Source organism: Meleagris gallopavo, chromosome 2 (assembly GCF_905368555.1).
Source record: "Meleagris gallopavo chromosome 2, MGAL_WU_HG_1.1, whole genome shotgun sequence".
Classification (NCBI taxonomy): Eukaryota; Metazoa; Chordata; class Aves; order Galliformes; family Phasianidae; genus Meleagris; species Meleagris gallopavo.
Genome location: NC_139405.1, coordinates 56,177,312 through 56,198,632, shown reverse-complemented (window position 1 = coordinate 56,198,632; position 21,321 = coordinate 56,177,312). Strand labels below are relative to the sequence as shown.

Here is a 21,321-nt window from a genome sequence, read left to right as displayed (position 1 = left end):
ACAAGGATGTGCTAGCCTCACCAAAGCTCTACTTGGCCTACCCACTACCTTAAGAAAAAAGAAACACTGAACTGTCAGGGACTGAGGAAAAGATGAAGAGAAGAAAGGAGGAGAGAAACCCCTGGTTAGCCCGGGACTCCTTGTACAGGAATCTGTATGGGGAGGTTTGGGGTTTTGTCCCAATTTTCATGCATTTAAAAACTGTGGCAACTTGTTTCTCTTAGGAGGAGTGACCAGTTGCAATATATTGCTCCTAGAAATGTTCCCCTGAATAAATCCTCCCTGTGGCTTTACTGCAGGTGCCAGTCAGACATATCCAAATACATGTTTATAGCAATAACGTCTTACCCTGCACGTGTCAAGAACCAAGACAAAATAATACAGCATACTCCAGGTGGAATGTGGTTAACTAAGTTTCTTTTAGTTTATTAATTTCACCCATATACATAGTTGGTTTTGAAAACATGATGTGAAGAGCCAGGACAAAGTGTAACAAAATGGTATGTGAAAAGGTTTCAATATGCAACGTGCCAGTGTACCTACTGTGTTTTGTATATACTTTACATTGAAAACAAGTAAACGGCAGTTTTCAAAGGAAGTACACATTTTATTTTGAACTAGCAAATTTAGTTTATTAATATGTAAAAAAATAAATCTACAACAGCAACAGTGCAAACACATCAGAACTTGCATGGCATACAGAACACAAATGAATAAAAATTATTGTACAAAGGGCCCAAAGTTTCCTATGGTACTGGATGTGACATGTACCACAAACAACAGAGTGAAGGATAAACTGCAAGGTAAACAGGAAGATGAACTGCATATTACTGGTTCTGTCTTGTACGGTCTCTCTATTTCAGGAGGAAAAGCTGTCATGCCTTGGAACTGCAATTAAAATGAAAAATTATCAGTTTAATCATATGAGATTAGAAATCTGTCAGAGCTTGCATGAGAATCTGTTGTTAGTTTTGTATTGCAGTTGTGACTCTTACTGTGAAGACATCAAGTTCTGTAAAAATATATTACACGCCAAACGATCAGCCAGTGTGTGGATCCATTGTTTTCAGCTTGGGAACAGCTGCATACACTGGCATCCACTCCAATAAACAAGGTCAGGCTTTTGTTGATTGATCTGTATGACTTTGTTTTGTTTTGTGGGATTTTCTGGCTGGTTTGATTTTTGTTTTCATCTTTCTGGAAGATGCTACTGGGATACTGGATGATATCTGAAAGTATTCATTTGCACATACAAAGCTTTTACTTACATGTAGAAGGCAGTTGATGGGCACACATTTTATCACTTTAGTCCCAGAGAATCACAGGATGGTTGAGATTGGCAAGGACCTCTGGGGGCCATCTGGTTCAACTCTCGAGTCAAGCAGGGCCACCCAGAGCTGTGTCATGCTTCTATATATTGGGCATTTTTACTCTTCTCTTAGAACTCAGTGCAATTTTTATGGAGTATGGCATCTACCTGTCTGTCCTGGCTTTGGCATGGAATCAGAGAGATTTTGGTGCACTGCTTAGTTATGAATTTCCTAAATCTACTCCACGCTTACACGGTTTAATTCCTGAATTAAAAGAAACACTGTCAGGCTTATGTTGAAGAAAAGAAGTTCTGTGAAAAGTGAGCCCCTGGGCACAAACATTTTTGAAGGTTTGAATGTCCACCTGTACAATATTATGCGTGGCGTTTTTCTCCATGTTGCAATTATCCTGCACTACAGAGAAAGAATAATCCAAATACTGACTTATTCCTACTGAATACAACACAAAGCTAAAACTGATCATTAGGCTATCCCTACAGCAGGATGAAGGTATTTTCAATTCACTTCCTCAACTTCAAGTTTTTACCTTCCTGTGACAACTCACCGATTGTTTAGCCTTTCAGGTTAAATCTGGTTCCGATTTTGATGAGTACAGCCAATTACATGTAATATCACCACTTAGGGAAGAAAAGAGTCCTAATCTCAGCTTTGAAGAATATGCCTGAGTCATTCAAAATAGGAAACTAATGATAAAGAGAGCTAAGTACTGCCGGTTCCAATGAACTCACTGTTTGACGATGTTAAGACCTAAGTACTGTTCCTTCATCCTGTAAGATAAAGTGGAACAGCATTTTCCTGAAAGCAAATCATTCAAAAAATAAAGAAGCCTATCCCCTCTTGATAAAAATTCTGAGTGTTTTCCATCTTCTTTATATGTTTTCTCACTAATAATCAGTGAAAAAGTGGCTAAGCAGTTGCTACTGGCTAGCAGTTTGTCAAGAATCTTACCCCAAACCAATGAAGTCACTTGTTCTATCACCACATGTATTCAATACCTACTTTTCACAGAAAGTCTGCAGTGGAGAAAATATTAAAAAAAACATATATCTGAATCTCTTTGATTACTTATAGCTCATAGTATTTCACTGACCTCCATTGGGCAGAACAGCTCAATGCTGGAGAGACCTGAGAACACTGCTGCTGGAAGGGAATTTCTCCACTACCTGAAACTACTGTGTGACAGCTCAGAAGCAACAGAAGCTTTTCTGCAGAGTGAGGATTTCCTAGGACCTATCTCATGAGTAGTATTTAGCATCAGCTCTGTTAAGGCAGCCTAAAATCAATTAGGAAACAAAGTAGCACAATGAGACAATTTCCCCTTCTCGGGAGAAAAAAGTCAAAAAAGTAAAATCAAATCTTGAATTTGGAATCTGTAAAGGAGTTCAAGGAGCAATGCATGTTTTCCAGTGGATGATACTTTATCATGCTAGTAGTTATGTATCAACATTAATTATAAGAGTTTTTCCCAGAGGTCTCGGTAATATACCAATAGTATTTAGAATAAATAATAAATTAATGGGAAATTATTTTTATCTTACAGTTTTTTTTCATCAAAAGTACAGGGAAAGGAAAATCATCGAAGTTAAAAATCTTCCAAGAATGTACAAAAAGACAGGCAATGCTTGATGCATTTTTGTGGCCCACTACTACAGATATCTCTAAGATACAATACCAACAGAAAAGTGAGAGATGTTGGAAGACTCTGTATAGATTTTAGTGGTTTAGATGTCTGAATTAAAAAATCAGATTCTTGAGGCTTCCTTATGTAGCCAATACAATTTCCCCTACAGAGTGATTAAGAGAAGAAATCTGATTTACAAACTTTGAATCTTCCATTACAAGACTCTAACATAAGTCCCTGACAGTGGAGGAAGCCAATGGAAACTTGATGCCAACATGGACGCCTTATCTGAGTACGTGGTTATTCTTTGATCTGAGTCCTAGATACAGTAGAAGAGACCATACTCTTATTATTAATCCTAAACCTGCTCAAAGCTCCAACTTTTCTATTCTTTATAAACATTTCCAGATCTTGAGTTCATGAAAACATTCTCATAATTTTTTACTGCAGATCTTCAGTGAACATGTAAACAGTTTGAGGCCAAGTACTTATTCATATTCAGTCAAATACTGTTTCATGGCATAGTTGCCTCCTTTTTAACATTTAGAAAACTTAGATGGGAATAGACTTACCGACCATTCTGCATTATCCGTTTTTGAACATCTCACATTCATTGGTAGTTTAAGCACAAGCTCGTTATAGGAGAGACCCTCTGATTTGGACCACTTAAACTTGTTCATTGCATCCATAAAAGATAGGTTTTTATATTGCTTAGGACTCTTGATAATAAAAGGCCAAGTCCTGAAGAAAAATCGATAAAAAGAATTTTAAAACATAAACAAACACCACCAAGTCAGAACTGATAAGGGAATTTACTTTTGGGAACTTACTAAGAAAACAAACATGCTATTAATATGCATACATACATATATATATATAAAACTCATTTGAAATCTCTGCTAGTGAAAACTGATACAATCAGTTGAAGTCACTGAGTTCAACAGAACTAAGAAAGTTTGTCATCAATTTAGGAGTTGCTGCCAGACGCTTTTAGAAGTGAAGGATTTTCAATTAAGAATTACATTGCTATTCTCTCATCTACAAACTGAATACACAGACAATCCAAAGCAAATTTTCTATTGTAAGTTCCCCTAATGCACTAATAAATACTTAAATACATAAATACATAAATAAATAAATAAATGTTAAATAAATCATGCCTTCTGCAAGACTTGACAGGCAGTGTTGTAAAAGCAGTTAGAAAGCTGTTTCCAAATTGCTCTGCCAAGTTCTGGCCATAACTCAGATAATAAACCTCAGCCTAGCATAAGGTTCCTAGGTTGACAATGCTGCCAGAAAATTGAATGAAAATATCCAGTGTTTTGGACGTTTTCTTTTGGCATGTCTCAGTGCTATGGCTGCAAGGGAACTTTTGGCAAGAGGTAGGTTAGAGATCTGCTGTGCTGCTGTAGGAGAGCTGACGTTTAGAAACCCTCTCCACGAACAAGTGGGCTTAGTCTCATTCCCCACCACCTCCCTGAGATGGAGGAGGGAAAGAAATGACATCTCATATCTTTCATTTAGTAGTAGAAAACTCAAACATAGTAATAACAAAAAATAAAATTTAATAATGAGCAAACAAAAAAATAGCTAAAGAAAAGCTTTTCTACTTTTTTTTTTTTCATTCTTTTCGTTTGAATCAAGTGAAATGAAAGGAAAAAGCATGGTGAATGGGGCAAGTTTTTAAAAACAAAGTCAGATACACCTTGTGCAAAAAATAGAGTGATAGAAACTTAATCTAACTAACCTAATATTTTGTTCTTCTTTTTTGGATGAAGTGTGTATTATACATTTAAAACATTTTAGGCAGGCCTGTATTTATCTTGTAGTACACTGTCTCCCATTTCTTTGGATAAAATGCTGCCTATGCCAATTTCAGCTTCATTCAATATCTACGCATGGAGGATGTGATTTTAATCAGACATCTATTTTACACAATTGTAGCCCAATCATTTTAATCTCAACTCCTCATTATTTATACCGCTGTCCATGCCACCAGACTGAGGGAAAAACTGAGTTTTGAAGTGTGCCACCACTGCCTTGATCCTGCATCCAGTTGCCTTTATGTCTAAGTCAAGAGACTTTAGAGGAGGCAGTGAAGCAATTCCAGTGTAAAACTGACACAAGAGAGATGAGCATCGGGTCATATAGCCTTAGGCTAACAGAGCTTAATGAAAAAGAATTGTGGATTAGGTCATAAATACTAGAGACATTAACAATCTCTTCTTCTAATTACTCTTACATTTGCAGCAGACAGTCTGCATACATACTCTATTCAAAACATCTTTATTTCCCCAGGCCAAATGTGCATTTTTTTTCTTAAATACAGTTATCATGAATGAACCCTCAAGACAGCATACATTCGTTAGAATATTTTCATTATAACCTCAGAAAGAGTCTTTTTCCTAGGATTATCTTAGAAACTGTGCTCTCCCTGTATTATGAGAGACTGTAAATAGCAGTAGCGTCAAAATGAAGTAGATACTGGCTGCATTCTGACTTTCTTTAAAATATCCAGTCTTGGATATAAACTACAGAACAAAGACCAATAAGTCTGTACATTAAATTGTTTTGCGATAAGTTTTATATGGTTTTATGCAGACATATTGCATAAGGAAAGCCAACTTATAAAAGTTAAATAAAAGGCCATGCTAGTCGTCTATCCATTTAATTTTAAAATCTGTTACCTTAGTTTATTGCAAGAAATTTTGCAAGTGCATTCCACCTTCACCACTAATAAAGCATTCCGCTTTATATTATTTGTTTTTCTGTATTTTGTTCATTTTGGAACTGATCTTTTAGTAGCTTTTTAGTAGCTTAGTGGTAGTAATGGTGATGGGAGGACGGTTGAAGTAGATGATCTTGTAGGTCCTTTCCAAACTTGTGATTCTATGATTTTTCAGACATCCTCAAACTATGATTACAGTTACTTACACCACTGATTCTCTGCTGTGATGCTTTCATTTTGAGCATTAAAAGGAACATTTAAATCTAAAATAATGCACTACTCATTGATTTTTAGATCTGTGGTCCTCTTCCCATCTACAAAAACCTAAACTTTTTATTAACTCAGAAAATCACCCTTGCTATAGAAAGTAACATCACTGTGCAGTTTAACCTAGTGACATCACAAGGCAGAAAGGTTAGATCCAACAACTCAGTGGGAAGTGTGCTGGTTTTGCCTTGGACTCCATGATGAAGGCCAGCAAGAGTTCTGCTGACTTGAATAAATTCTAATGCCTAATTTAACCTTCTCCCCATGCCATACCTTCTGCAAATTTGCAGGCCAGCAGCCAGATGCCAGCTGAACTGCATGAGTCTTCATAGGGCGTATTACAGATACTGAATTGCACAGTGGACACTGAATTAGTCAGATCCTGCAACAAAATGCAATCTGAGCAGCTGGGCAATATTGAGCATTTTGTGGGCTATTTCTGTTAGAAAGAAAAAATGATGATGGAGCTAAGGGGTTTTCTTTCTGATGGAATCCTGTTTACCTCTCAAAAATGTGCAGTGATCTGTTTCCCTCAAAAGTGGAAATCAAAGTCTCAGAAGACAGTGTTTGCTCAACTTCTGCAGTTAGTGGTTAACCAAAAGCCTCTTCTTCCTCTTGGCTAGATTTCTACTGCTTTATCTCCATTTTTTTCTCAACTTACTTTGCATACCATCTTCTGACTTGTAATTCTTTCAAAACTCCAGTTGCCTCTTTTTTCCCCATTCATGATGCTTAACTACCATTTTATCTCTTATCGTGAATTTAATATTCTCTCATCCCCTCCATTTTCTTTCTTACTTAGAACTTTTTCCCATTTTATGTGTTCTTGTCAGTGTCACTGAAACAGTGGTGAGCTCCAGATGTGAGCATCGGTTCTACAAGGGCTGCTCTGAAATATCTCCTATTTTATTATGCTGGCCCATGACTTCAGAGGCAGATGTTGGCTCTACGGCAGTAGAAGTTGAACCCTCCAGCCAATATTCCAATAAATTTTGTTGCCATGTGACAGATGGCAGCAGAGGACCAGTCTAACCAAATGGCATCTGACATGGAAGGGCGTATGAAGCAAAGGTGTATGAAGTATGAAGCACTGAATTTCTCCATCTGGAAAAACTGGCACCCTCTGACATTCATTGATTCTTGCTGAATATTTATGGATACCAAACAGTGGATGTGAGTGGTGCATTTCAGTGATGACACTGTCAGAACAGCTGTGAATCAACTTCAGCAGAATTAATGTCAGCAGATCTACATGGACTAATTCAATGCTAGTGCTCCTGAAGTCCAACTTTTTCAAAATTATCTATATATCTTTTAGTCATATCAGTGTTTCACTGATATGTCTTGATAAACTAATACATTTGAAGCATTAATATGATATTTATATGAAGTTTTATTTCTCTAGGTGGTTGGTGGTGAGGTACCTCCTGCAAGAAAAATAATTTTTTTAACAGAAGAAAATGTTTCTCAAATAGTAAAAAAAAAACATAATAAAAAACAATTTGGCCAGAGAAACAAGTAGCTGCAGAGCACAGGTTATTCACCAAAATAAAGTGTCATGAGTGATCTTACAACAGGTTGCACATATTCACAAACATTTCACTTGCCTGACTGGTCTGTAGATTTCCTTAACACCAATGAACTGGAGTTGCTCCATGATGTCGGGAATACTTGCGCATCGGGTGAGGTTGATTCGTGGGTAATAGAGCAGATACGACAGGCACATTTCATTCCTGGTGCTCAGACCACCCTGAAAATGGGATTTTTCTTTAAATCAAGGTAGCAATGGAGCTCCACAGATAGAAACACTGGTTAGTATTTATATGCTAATGAAATGTGTAGCAGGAGGCCCAAATCAAAAGGTTTACTTTGCATGTTAGGTGATCAGGTAACAATAAATTATTATGTAATGAATTACAAAATACACTGCAAGCTCAAGCAACAACTCCTAAACTGAAGAGATGTCAGAAGGAACAACGCTCAATAAAACAAGCCACTGTTATGTTCAAGTTTGATCTGAGAAGTTCAGGTTTACTTTTGGCTGTCTCGAACATACTTATATCTACCATGATTCAGAACTGGTGTAGGAAAAATCTAATAGGATAATTAGTCCTCTTAATAAGAAATTGCATGAGCTCTGCCTAGTAAAATGGAAGCTGGGATGGAATATGTTTCTATATGGACTATATAGACTTAAGAACAAAGGAGCATTAACTTACTTATTATAAAATAATAAGTAAGATTTTTAGCTTTCAGAAGAAACATGCTCTGAAATAGTCTTCCACCGAGAATCTAATTTAAAATTAATATAGGTAAGTATGGACAAGTTTATGACCTTTATGTGTCCCTAAATCCTGTGGACACACTTCCATTAGTCTCACAGAACCACAAGTGATAGGAATGTAGAACATAAAATGCAAGAACTAAGGTGCAAGAACTAGTGCAGTCACCACACAGGATAACAGGACAAGTATGACAGGACTGGATAATTAAAACCCAACCACTTGCCTCCCACTAATAAACATTAGTAGCAGAGTTTATTCAGTGTAAGGATAAAAGTTTTGACAATCTTTTAGTTTGCTCCATTTTGTCATATTCTGCTTTGCTGAATTTTTTAAAACTTCATGCCAAGCATCATGAAATTCTTTCCCTACCAGTATTCTAATCTGTGCTCTTTCTGAAATATTTATTTCAGTGCCCTGCTACATGCTATTACACGTATCAGTTTGTGAGGTGTCATACAACTAAAATTACAGCATTCAGCTATTTCTCATCTCAAAAGTAAGCTAAGAGCTCAAACCACAGATTTACTAATGTGTTTACTTCCATATTAATAATATAATAATAATGTAATAATGATAATCTTTACTAAAAGATTTACTTCTATATGAAGAGTGCTTTAACATGGAAGCACATCAGTGTGGTGTGCTTCACCACTCACATCGTCTTGAGTGTGTTTAATTGTTTCTATGCTGGTATTTCACTCAACTAAGATGCAGCTAGCACAACAAAAACTAAAATGGCTTGATTCTTGCTATTTTGCTTTTCTTCATACATCTTCTACATATGCCCACAGCAAAGCCATGATTCAGCAAGAGCTATCCCTGTGCTCTCTGAGTGTCATAACGAGGTCTTCCTTACTGAACAGATCTCAACTCCTGGAGATCTGATCCAGGCTCTTCTGAGGATGAGGGATCAGCTCAGCACAGGATGATGCCTGCAGCTGTGCCCATCCCATACATGTTATGGGTCTGGCAACACTCCCTGGTTTCACTGTCAGCTGGCGCAGTCCATCTGCTGCATCAGCTGCAAATGCATTCAGGTAGAACACCCTCTCCTCCTGCCCTGCACAGGAACAGCAGCTGCCAGGGAGCCCCTTTGCAGCCCCTTGCCAGCATGCTCAAAGTAACAGTTTGAGCACTTTGCTGCTGTGTGAGAAAGGTAAAACAATGATGTGGCTGTTCCCAGCCACCTTATCTGTCATGCCTCAGTCCTACCTGAGGTACAAAAGCAAGTAGTCTGATCTTCGTCATGGCATAAGTGAAAATAAACTCATAATTACAACTTCAGTGAAAAACAGGTAGCAAGTCCATAAACATAATTCGTTAGAATATGCAGAATTTACATGTTAATGCATGTTATGAAGAAAGCACTCATTTTTCAGTATCTGTTATAAAATGGCTTGCTTATTTTTATAAACTAGTCATATGAATGCTTTATGCAAGAGATCAGACTTTAATCATAACAGTCCTTATGACTTTAAAACCTAAGAAATGGCATGTGATTGTGTAATTAAGTACACACATAAATTACCAAGTAATCTCACACTTTTTAACTGCATCTTATGAAAAAGATTTTCTTACCCATGTCATGCGTATTCGGTCCATAGTGCTGTAGTGACATTCTGTGATTAAATTATCCCCCTGAAACAGACAATTTAAGAAATTCAAGTTATCAATGCTAACTTCAAGTAACTACAGATGATGGCAAAAACTTAAGAAAAAAGGATCAGAGCAGTGGATATGAGCACTTAAAAGAGCAGAGAATTAGGCAATTTTTCTATGCCAAAATTTGGCACTTAACATTCATATTAGCCCAGAGCCTCAAAGGATCTCCCATGGGTTTAAACAGAGCCTTCTTATGAGGGTTTTTTTTTCAAACAGCAATGGAAGTGCACAGTTAAAAGCCTATTTTCAGGAAAAATATATAAGTAGACAATGCATACACATGATTCTTTCTCCAAAACTCTTCCAATGCTACTTTGCATATCTTTTCCCAGGCTAATTTATCCTGCCAACTTCTATAGAATTACTTGACAAATCAGGAAAATAAGGTTTTCCACATCACAATAACAGCTATTTATCTGCCAAGTCTGCGAGTAGAGGAGTGGCAGGCAAAGACTTAGCTGCATTGACAGATATGTATGGGAAGGGCTGAACACTTACCTTCTCAACTACGTGCAATTAACTTTTTGCTGTCTTGACAGTGTTTTTAAATAAAAAGGCAGGACCTTTGTTCCCTGTACCTAATCAAACACGTGTCTCAAAATCACTATGATGATCAACAGAAACAAAAATACTGAAGAATATAGAACATACTTCAAAAATCTGACATGCTGGGGCAACTTCATGTCACAAGGATGCCAGAGGCTTACTTGCTCTGGTTTCTTTCTGTTTGTTATCATCTTCCCTTATCACCCATTGTATCAGTCTTCCTGGAAGAAATCAGATTACCCCCAAAGGCTGAGAATTTCTCCTTCCCTTTGGGTTTTACTCCTGCCAGGTCACTACACTACTAATTGTAGTTCTGGGCTACCAGAAAAAGGTACGTCAACCTTGCATTGGTCAAATGAAGCCTGAGCCTTCTGAGGGATCTTGAACAGGCACAGCATCACTGCTCCTCATGGCGAGAAGCCAACTGGCATCAGTGAGAACTCTGGCTTCCCTAGTTGAAGCTGGATCATATTCACTAAAAGTTTTCCACTTGCAAGACTAGATCTTTTGGTTCTAAATTCAGAAGGTGGTACTAGTATACAAAGAAAAACAAATCATCTGGACTCCACAGCTTAAAGAAGAGATATCAGGAGAGAATAATAAGAACTTCTATGATTTTTTTTCTTATATTATTATTAGCATTATTAGTTAATCGATTAGTCTTGGTTAGAATTACACCAGAATGGTATATGAACAATAATACTGGTATTTTTTGCATGAGATGAAAACAATTGAAAGGCATGGAAAAGACTCACTTCAGAGAAAGAATTCTAGCTTCTACTTTAGCTGTCTGTTATGTTGATGATACTATCAAATACCTCATCTAGCCTTTTTGCTGTCTACTCCCTTTTGTTCTTGAATTTTAAGAGGCCTTCCTCTATAATCTACATGGATTTTCCTGAAAGTATTACGGTCTTTGTAAACCTGTCATCTTCTGCCAGCCCTCTTCCTAAACTCTTCAACATTTCTTTCCTGGAGGAGGTAACATCAGTTTGTCTTTGAAGTCCTCGTGGAGTACAAGCAGTTGGACTTCAAAGAATAGATGCTGCACCTGAGCATCGAGACATTACATTCTGAAGTTAACATTTTAGCTTATTGAGTTTCAGGGACAAATGTCAGAATATCCCACAGAGTAAGAAGAGGCTGAAAAAAACCCTAGAAGATCAAACCATGAGGATCCTGGCTACAATTGAAATTCAGTCATTCCAATGGCCTTTACAGCTCCAGTTATAACTAAAATGCAGTTGTCCGACATTTTGCATCCAACCAATTTCATGAAGTAATGGGCTTGTTCATGTGCACCACAACAAACACATCTCCACCTGCTCTGCTAGTTGGAACTGGAGTATCCAGCCCTTTGTAGTGATAAGCTTTCTGTCGTCAGGCCACAGCTTCAAAAATAGGTGCCTGCTTGAACTAAAAAGAGATGAATGAATAATTTTTAAGTTAATGACTCACTCAAAAAATAAAGATTGCTTTCATGAAATACCGGGGGATAACTACTGGTTTAATTTGAAGCTTTGTAATATAAATATATTTCGGACTTTTAAAAAAGTATATTACAATATCACAAAACAGCAGATAGACTCGCATGATTTCTTCTTCCCCAAAATTTTGTTTACTCAGTGAAATCTCATGCGGAACACAAGCTTATAATTTTATTCCTAACAATAAATTAAAATGTGAAACAAAGAAAAAACTTGGCTGATTCATAAACACACTTGCAAGAGTGAATACTTGCTGTGCACAAATGTTTGTGATGTGCTACTTAGTTCCAAGGGCTCATTAAAGCCCCATGGTGATGTTTCCATCCTTCATCTGGTTGGATGCACAACAAAGGCGCAACCAGGAACACCTGTGATTTTATTTTCTGCTTTGTTCAAGCATTTGTAATAGCAAAGCTCAAATCGAGCAATTGTGGACATCAAACACATCCAATGAATGAACCGATGGTCCAGGTCAGTTCTGTAATGAACCAGGTGGATACTCATGAGACACAACAACTTTAATGCATTCATCTATTTACAGTAACTGGAAAAAGGACCAAAACATCAAAGGAATTCTGTAGCAAAATTAATCCTAAGTGTGAGTAAACGTTAGGCAAGTGATCTCTTAAGCAATTTCAGGAAAAGAATTAAGAGTGCCATACCGGCATGATGGTTCTTTCTTCTTCCAGATACTGAAACTCTTGGAAGTTGAAGTCAAACTCATCATCATAAGCAAGCAGCTTCTGCTCCTCACCATTACGGAAGTGACGCATCCTGATGGCTCTGCCAGCAAGGTGAGCGTGAAGGAGGACCGCAAACACATGAATCCCACTAGGCCTCTCAGCACCTAGAGCCTGCCATGGGGAAATCAAGACCATCAGTATGCCTAGAGGTAAGGTAGTGTAATGCAGAGTGAAGATATATTCATTCGTGCACTTCATGTTTTACAGCAAAATGCAGCTTGGAGCAAAATTAAATCAGAATGGGAAATAATGGTTTAATATGCAAAAACGTTGATTTTGTCCTGGGGATGTTTTTTTATTTTATTTTAACAAAAACATGTTTTCACTCCTAATGCACTCAGCTTTTATGAAAATCAACTGAATTGCCAATAATTCTCAGTATATTAAGACTTTTAAGAGTATTATATCAAAACCAACACATTATGTTAGTGTTCTTGGCAAATGCTACTGAATATGGATGTCCATTATTATATACATATATGCAGCTGTGAATGAACAATGTGCCAAGAGAAGCCCCTTATATTAAGAGGCTACAATTACAATATGTCATACTTCCCATCTTCAAGCCAATGGGTAGTGAAATACTGTACGTTTACATCTGAAACTTTTTTTTGCTGGTTGGTCTAACTACACTTTTCAGACTTTCACTTTGCTATTAGAAGCCTTTTGCACACACATATATCTTAATTACTCTCTCTCAACAGTTCTCCTAGGTTAGTGATTTCAGGCTACCAACAGCTTTGCCATGGAAAGCAATGTATGTTTATATACTGAACACAGAACTAAATTATCACAAGCACTGCATCATCCAGTATTACTCAGATCAGTAAAGCAATACTGAGCATCCCAAACACCTTGATTAAAGACTCGAAATTCTGGAGGGCAGCATGTAGCAGATGCCTTGACCCAGTTCTTTAACCAGCAACTATCAATCTTCCCAAGGAGATAAAGAGGCTGTCCTAAAGTAATTCAAAGCATAAAAGCCACTGGTTTCAGACAGGACACGTACCTCTTCTAGACATTCCAACGTGCAGTGACCCTCTGACACAAATTCAGGCATGCCCGGTGGGATATTGTGGAAGAGGCTGACCCAAAGACCAGCTTCAATAACACCAGCATCGTATTTCCTTAAAACTGGAGTATAAAATAGCCTCAGACCAGAGTTATCTACCAAGCCTGCAACAAAATAACACAGTCAGTCATGGCAGTAAATCAGTATTTAAAAAAAAAAAAAATCCAATCATTTCTCATTTTTCAAGGCTTGTCCTATGTTTTTTTTTACAATAAAATTGAAGAATCAACCTCAATGACCTGAAAATGAATCAAACCATATGTGGGAAGCAGTAAACAGTGGTAGCCCACAAGGGGGTTGTTAAAGATGGTATGTTGATATCTGCAGTGTTCAAACAGGAATGAAAAATGTGTGTTGCTTGGAGCCCTCATGATCCTTCTTTTAACTTACCCAGCATGGGTATCGGAGAAAACAAAGTAGATTACAGGCACAAGAAACAATACAAGGAAATGATAAAACCTCAGAAGTTGCCAAGTATGGTTTTAAAATGAAATATTTAAAGCAGAGCTTAAAGGTGTTGTATTTTTTTTTCCTTGAAATATTTGACTCGTGTTACCTTCTCCTTGTGAATTTATCTATTCCTTCACCTTAAGCCCCAGCAATAATAATATTTTTTCCTTTGTTCTGGATTGCCTGTCACATCACAGCATACCTCAGATGACCAAACACATCCTTTTTGCAATCTTTCCAATTAAGAGATCATCAACTAAAGATATGAGAAAAAGCTTCTTAAATCACAAATTTAAATATAATATTACCACGCTGAATAAAGAAGGCAAGGGAACTGCATTGGAATTTAATCCTCTCCTCAAGGATTTCTCTTGATTACAAGAGTAGTTTAAAGAGCAAAGGACTGCTGTAAGAAGATTGAGCTTTAAAAGTAAGAATAGTATGAATCTACTTCATTCATCTAGAAGTTTGGCCGTACTCATTTGTTTGTGTATCTACTCAGAATTTATGTTGTCTCCATCCACTAAGGTATTATAATTATTTATCTTGTCTTAGCTATTTTTATGAGGCAAGATATAAGCAGAAACAAAGACAGCTTTGTGTTGCACAAGCCCTAAATTCTGTGTTATCTCATCTGTTACCTTCCTGTTTGTTGCACTTTTTCAAATTTCAGCTTTGAAATCAAGAATGCAAAAATGTTGCCAAGTCTCTCAGAGAAGGTAAGAGGCTTCCTCTATCAGTCTTCTAAAAAAAGTAACAGACATAGTAGTGGTTGAAACCAAATTTTACATCAGTACAAATTCAGCAGGCTATTTTAAGATACACAAATGAGAGAGGGATACAGGAGGTGCTAAGTTACCCAGCCACTGTAACACCTGAGACAGCATAGTTCATAAAAATTAAGGAACAAATGCTATGAGCTATGCACAATCACGAATGGTAGGGAACTACGAGACCATCTGTAATATACAAATCACTATATTTCAGTTAATATACGCTGTCTCAAATCTCAATGTTAATTCATTTGGGGATCTGTATTCATTCTCTTTCTGAAGCTATCTGTACTTTCATCAACTTGAATTTTTCCTTCGTGGTGCTCCCCCCTTAAGCCTCCTGCTAACGTCTAAATGCCAGAAATTTTTATGATATCTAAGAGTTTTTGATAAACAGACTCAAAAAAAGTCATCTTTCAAATTAAAAGTGGGTGTTGCTGAAAAAGAAGCATTCAGAATCTGCCAAGCTAGAACCAGTTCATACATTTTTGAGCTTGACCAGGAGCCAGCACTGATTATGAATCTGAGTCACTTAGACAAACATTGCTCCACATGCAGAGGTGAGGCTGCTGGCTTAACCACAAGACCCAAACTGGGAAAACACAGACCCTGAAATGGGAAAAGAATGGTGAAGGTGATTTGGTGACAGTGATGGGTGGGAGGACTCAGGAATCCCACCCACACTCAAGCAGCGCCTCTCCTGGAACAATCTTATACTGTGTGTTTTTCCAGGGAGAAGAGAAACCACCTGGATCACACACACCTTGCTCTCTGAATCTCTGAATTTTCCCAGATCTTCAGGGAGACTCTGTGTTCACTTGGGACTGTCTCAACATTGCAAAGCTGCACCCATTGCTTACAAAGGAAACAAAACTCCCGATTCCCAGATTTTGTACGTGTCACTTAAGCTAAGACAAAATCATACAGCACAATCGATTAAAATAAAAAAGTGAGTTTAGAACACAGTCCAATTTGAAAAGAGGTTTTCTGCACATGATGTGTTGAGCTTTCAGGTAATATTTGATGGGAAATCATGTTCTACCAAGGATAGAATCATAGAATCATTTGAGTTGGAAGGAATCTTTAAAGATCATCCAATCCAACTCTCATGCAATGAACAGGGACATCTACAGCCAGATCAGGTTGCCCAGAGCCCCTTCCAGCCTGATCCTGAGTGTCTCCAGGGACAAGGACGCAAAATAAGCTTACTGTATCACATAAGAATATGCATGTTGAAGGATGAAAGTCTGTCATTAAATAAAACAATTTTAAGAAAGTTCTTCCCAGACATCACGAAGAGGGGAAATAGCAGTAAGATGGAATGCCCCAGCCAACACAGAAGATTTTATTTAAATGCGTAGGGCTGTAAAGGATCAGTACACTGTGCAATGGATTTTACCCAGTTCATTTATTCCAGTAATCAGAATATCCATAGGCATAGAAGCTCAACAAATTTTTGTATAAAAACAGAAAACATTACTGAACTTTTCAAAAGTCAGCTTTGAAGTATTCTAGATTTACTGGGCGTCTCAGTTTCACGAAGGAAAAACAAAACTTCCTTTTGTTTCTTCTAGATATAAATTTTAGGGTGAAGATTAAAAAATAACATTATAAAAGTGAACCTTATAATTTAAGACAGACTGTTTTTACATAATGAATGGCCAACAATCTGAATTTTTATTTTACTTTCTGAAATTGCCCACAGTTGAAGCAGATGTATTAAAAAATACTTCAAAGCTTATAAAAAGCTTGTTCTCTGTGATGCTATCTTGCAGTCTGGTTGATGTGCTGCTGTCTCTCAGTCTGATTGGATTTCCGAGCAAAGAATACAGAGAGAGATAACACAAAGAATGTCTTGATCAAAGGTGTATTCACCAGGTCCACAATTCTTTGTATCTCTGAATCCCCCACTTTCTTCAGGCTATGTTTCTTAGTGCAGTGAGGAAAACACTGAGAGTCAGAAAACATCAAGAAGGGGAAAATGAGCCTCAGCTTTTCATCTGTTCTATTTGCAGTGTGATACAATGAGTACATTTTCCAGTATTGCTTATTTTACAGAACATGAGGGTACAAACCTTCAGTGTATGTCGGATTGTCGTAATGCACCTCCATAAGAACAAACTGAGGGTCAGCTGCTGTGCCAATGGATAATCCAACATGGGGAGGGTAGGTGAAGCCCTGGAATCAACACATGCACACTGAGAAAAGGAACTTTTCCCATGTTTAAGAGTTCATTTTTTATATATGAATACAATTACTGCTTTGCAATGATACAATCATGTAAATGATACAATTTATTAATGTCATTTATTTTAAAACTTTCTGAATGTGACATTGTAGCATAATATATTTATTAATACTGCATGCACTAAGTAACTCGGCTAGTATAAATTAATAGTTTTTGTGCTTGCTAGAGGATAAAGCCCTGAGCAACCTGGTCTGACCTCACGACTGACCCTGCTTCGAGTAGTAGGCTGGACTAGAGGCTTCCCAAAGTCCCTTTCACTCTGCATTATCTTATGATCTTGTGATTATTTATTCTTTCCTTATTGCTTGAGTGGAAAATGGAAATGCCATTTGAGATGTATAAACAGTGCATCATTAAATATTTAGTCCGACAATAAAATCCTTATGAAGAAGTGAGTCTGTTTTAAATGCTTCTAGTTTACAAAAGCAGTAATTTGCAGGGAATACAGTGGTCATTCATAATTAGATTATTTTTCCTGTACAAATCAATGTATTTTAAGCTAAATGATTTCAACAATAAAAATTGCCTTTGTGGCAACATTTACATTAGTGAGCCACATGGTGAGAAAGAAACAGAGCTGTACAGTGCAACAGGTTGTGCTGGACTCACTGTCCCCAGTCTACTTTCTTTGGACAATCTCTACAGTCAGCCTCTATGCACTGAATTCCGTTTTTCATTGAGAAGTGCTGGTTTCACTCCCAAACATTAAATTTAACTTCATCCTCTCCAAAAGGATGAAGTTACAAACAAAGGAGCTTAGTTAAAGGGGAATAACTGGGAGATTTGTTTCAGAAGCTCATGCCTGATTCAAAGCAAAACACCAGTATCTTATAGGTGAACTCATTTACCGTACTCATTTCATGAGGAATGAATCTCCCCATTTTATGTTACACAGATAGTATTTTAATATGCAATTTGAGATTCTAACTTTCTGATTCTTGATGGACATTCATGAATTAATCTTAGTATATAGTTATAAATATTATGATCTTCATGCTACATAAGCATAAATTGAAGCACTGAGTACTCCAGTAGACTCGAGTGTAACCCAGATCTTCCAGATTGCTCTGTGTGGATCTTTAACAAGAGGAGCATTCTCGCAAAAGCTTCCATAACAGTAGTCAAATGATAAGTTATTTATATAAATTTTTTATTTCACTCAGATTAAGAAAGTTGAAAGTAGTAGGTCAGAACATAGCTGATGGCAAAAATGCACAAAGTGTACATCAGAGATAATGCTCGTAGTGGATTAAGCTTCTTTCAGTTTGTACATGTAGCAGCTCCAGCTTTCTCACACTGCAGCACTCAGAAACAGTTTCTGGACTGCGGGCTGGCAAGCGAAGACTCCATCATCTCCTCAGTCCCTCTCTTTTCCCATGTCAAGTCTGAGCTTGCAAACAGTGAAGCAAGGGGGTAAAGAAAGGTTGGGATGCTTCATCTGGCAGTAATGCTGTCTTACGTCAGCTGGAAGCATTAACAGTTTAACTTAGCATGTGAAATAAGCTGAAATCAGAGTCTGGGTTAATATGGCATCTACTATGTTTTCAGTAGATACATCCCACTGCTACAATCAAAGCACTCCTTGTGCTGGCTTTGCAGCAATACACAATCACTTTAAGACTGAAATGATGACTTTTAGGTCTGGGAAGGAAATTTCAGAATATTATGCCCCAGTTGGGCAGTACTACAATCAAGGTGCTCTTGGGGTGCAAAATGAAATAGATCTATGTCTAGCAAAGCCTTTGATGCAATCACCTACAGACAGTGCTTTTAATTCTGCCATTCTCCACAGATAACAGATATCTATTTTCATTGATGAAAGCAGTGCATTCCTTTATTGTATAGGACAAGATGATATGGTGACAGACTTCCATGCTCCCAGTCATCTTTCTTTACTTAAAACATAGATTTGGTCTATGCTTTTTTCATCACTTTAAGCTTGTCATTCAAAAAGTTCATTGTATCTAGCACTTAAAAAGCCAACAAGATGAGGACTTGGTGGTGAAGCATTTAGAGATTGATTGTATAACGTTAAAAAAAGACAGATAAAGAAATCACTACTAGAAGAAAGCTTCATTGTGATACACATCCTCCTCATGCCCACTTCATGCAGCATACTGATAGCTATTCCTACCTCTCCTCCAATGGCCCATGCAAAAATGACCGTCTCACATGTGAAAAAGGAGTCTGGCATGTTGGGGTGGTAGCACTCATGCCCGTAGTCCAGTACGCTGTCATTCAAGTTGCTGCTGCACTGATAGAGCAAGATATGGTGCACCAGGTTCTCATGGCCCTTCTGAATCAACGGCTCAACCTGTCAAAGGGAGAATGAAAAAGAAAAGAAAATGTATCTCAGATATGATTGTTTCAATACAAGTGTACAGATAGAACTACAAAGTACATTGTGCACTTATATTGAAAGAGAAGCCTCGAAGTTAGATTGTTGCTACATTGAGATGCTACTTCAGCACTCTCCAACTCCAAGCATTAAAAACATCTTCATTTAAGTGCATCAACAGGGAACAGAAAGGAAAACCTGTGTCCTGACTAAAGCTATGTTGCCATCTGTCTTTTCTCTCTTCTCCCACCCCTTGTACTGTCACTTGTCTGTCCAGCCCTGTTTAGCCACAGTCCAGCATGCCTGGGATATAAGCCAGCTGAATGTCTGCTCAGCTAAACCAGGTTGGTATCAGAACTGCGCAGAGCTTTTCAGCCCCATCTCAGCCTCTTTTGAACTACTTTGAACTAAAGTTGCCTATTAATTCTGTACATCTAGGGGGAGCCTGGAGGTATAACCCCACATTTCTCAGCAGCTCAAGATGGACTTTCAAATTTTTTAGACATCTATGAAAATGTAGAATTTATAATTTGCTCAATTGTAAAGACTTTGTTAAGACATTCCTCAGAGGCTGGATGCTCCAGTCTGCTTGTGGCAGTGAGGAGCTGGAGGGTTCTTGGGTGTGCAGGGGTGCCCCCAGTATAATTTGGCCACTGAACTTTAGGGTAGCCCAAAATTTCCATACACCAGCACAAATACCAGTGCTTGCTCTCTCTTTGGATGGATGATGTTAAATCATCTCTGTCAGTGATGACACCCCTGAGGCAACCATGAATACTTCTGAAAAAAGTTACTTTGCTTTTCAGAAAGATAATATTCCACAAAACATCAGCATATAGAAAACTATATTAAAATGAAAAGAGTTTTTCTCTTGTTCTATTTTCAAAGACTGCATCCCAATCTGTCATATCAACTTTCAAGTTGAGTAAGCTGAACATTCTCTGTAAATATTTTCACAAGAAATCTAAAGCTTAACAATGCAGCACTGAAGATGCGGGTACCTGTGCAGTATTGCATTTTAATACTGTTAGGATTAGCATTACTGTTAGCAAAGGCATTTTAAGCAGAGGGAAAAAAAAAAAACAAACACAAAAAAAACATATATAAATCCTAAAATTGCGCCTATTTATTTTGAACACAAATCCCAGGTACAAGAGCAGGGTAAGAATTTCTTACCTTATTAAAACATTTTCAATATTGTCACAGAAATTTATCTCTGTATATTCTTCAAACCACTGAAGCAATTACAGAAGAGGAAGGACAGGCAGAAGTGCATATCAAGACCACCTTTGTTGATATAAATCCACAAAGTACCACTGAAGTCATGCACTTGGGGAGTCCAGCTGCTGCTGAGTATGTGTACGTCTTCCAAGAAGTGCATAACCCCAAACCACCCACTTCACTGCTCAGAAGTCAATGGAAGGGTGCCAACTTGCATTGACACACCAAAGTTTTGTTCTAATGGCAAAACTGAAATGTTTCACAAGAAATCTTCAGTACTGTTTTCAGTAATCCCTATTTTAGTTAACAATACAATTCTCATGAATTACTTTTCCACGAGAGTAAAAGTATTTTTGAAAAGATGTTAAGAGTCAGTTTTCCCATCAGATATAAGAATTAATACTCAACTATGTGAGGCTGACTGACAGAGATTCAGATGTCCATTCAGATTGATGTTGCTTCTTTCCTCTGCTTTTTCATATACATGCACATTCATCCAAATACTGAAGAATCATATCATGGCACCTTATACATTAAATAGCAGCATAT

At 37.5% G+C, this 21,321-nt stretch overlaps 1 protein-coding gene across 1 annotated transcript in view; it reads right to left on the bottom strand.

The window, feature by feature from the left end:
- Nucleotides 1-400: 400 nt before the first annotated feature.
- MOXD1 (monooxygenase DBH like 1) overlaps nt 401-21,321 on the bottom strand; it is a 51,895-nt gene continuing 30,974 nt past the window's right edge. Inside the window, exons 5-12 of the mRNA XM_085217282.1 lie at nt 19,348-19,527; nt 17,041-17,143; nt 13,680-13,846; nt 12,590-12,781; nt 9,811-9,870; nt 7,555-7,697; nt 3,525-3,693; nt 401-888 (exon numbers count right to left, since the gene is read on the bottom strand). Of these exons, the coding sequence (XP_085073408.1) occupies nt 721-888; nt 3,525-3,693; nt 7,555-7,697; nt 9,811-9,870; nt 12,590-12,781; nt 13,680-13,846; nt 17,041-17,143; nt 19,348-19,527 (1,182 nt within the window). The 3' untranslated portion in view covers nt 401-720. The remainder of the gene's footprint in view (nt 889-3,524; nt 3,694-7,554; nt 7,698-9,810; nt 9,871-12,589; nt 12,782-13,679; nt 13,847-17,040; nt 17,144-19,347; nt 19,528-21,321) is intronic.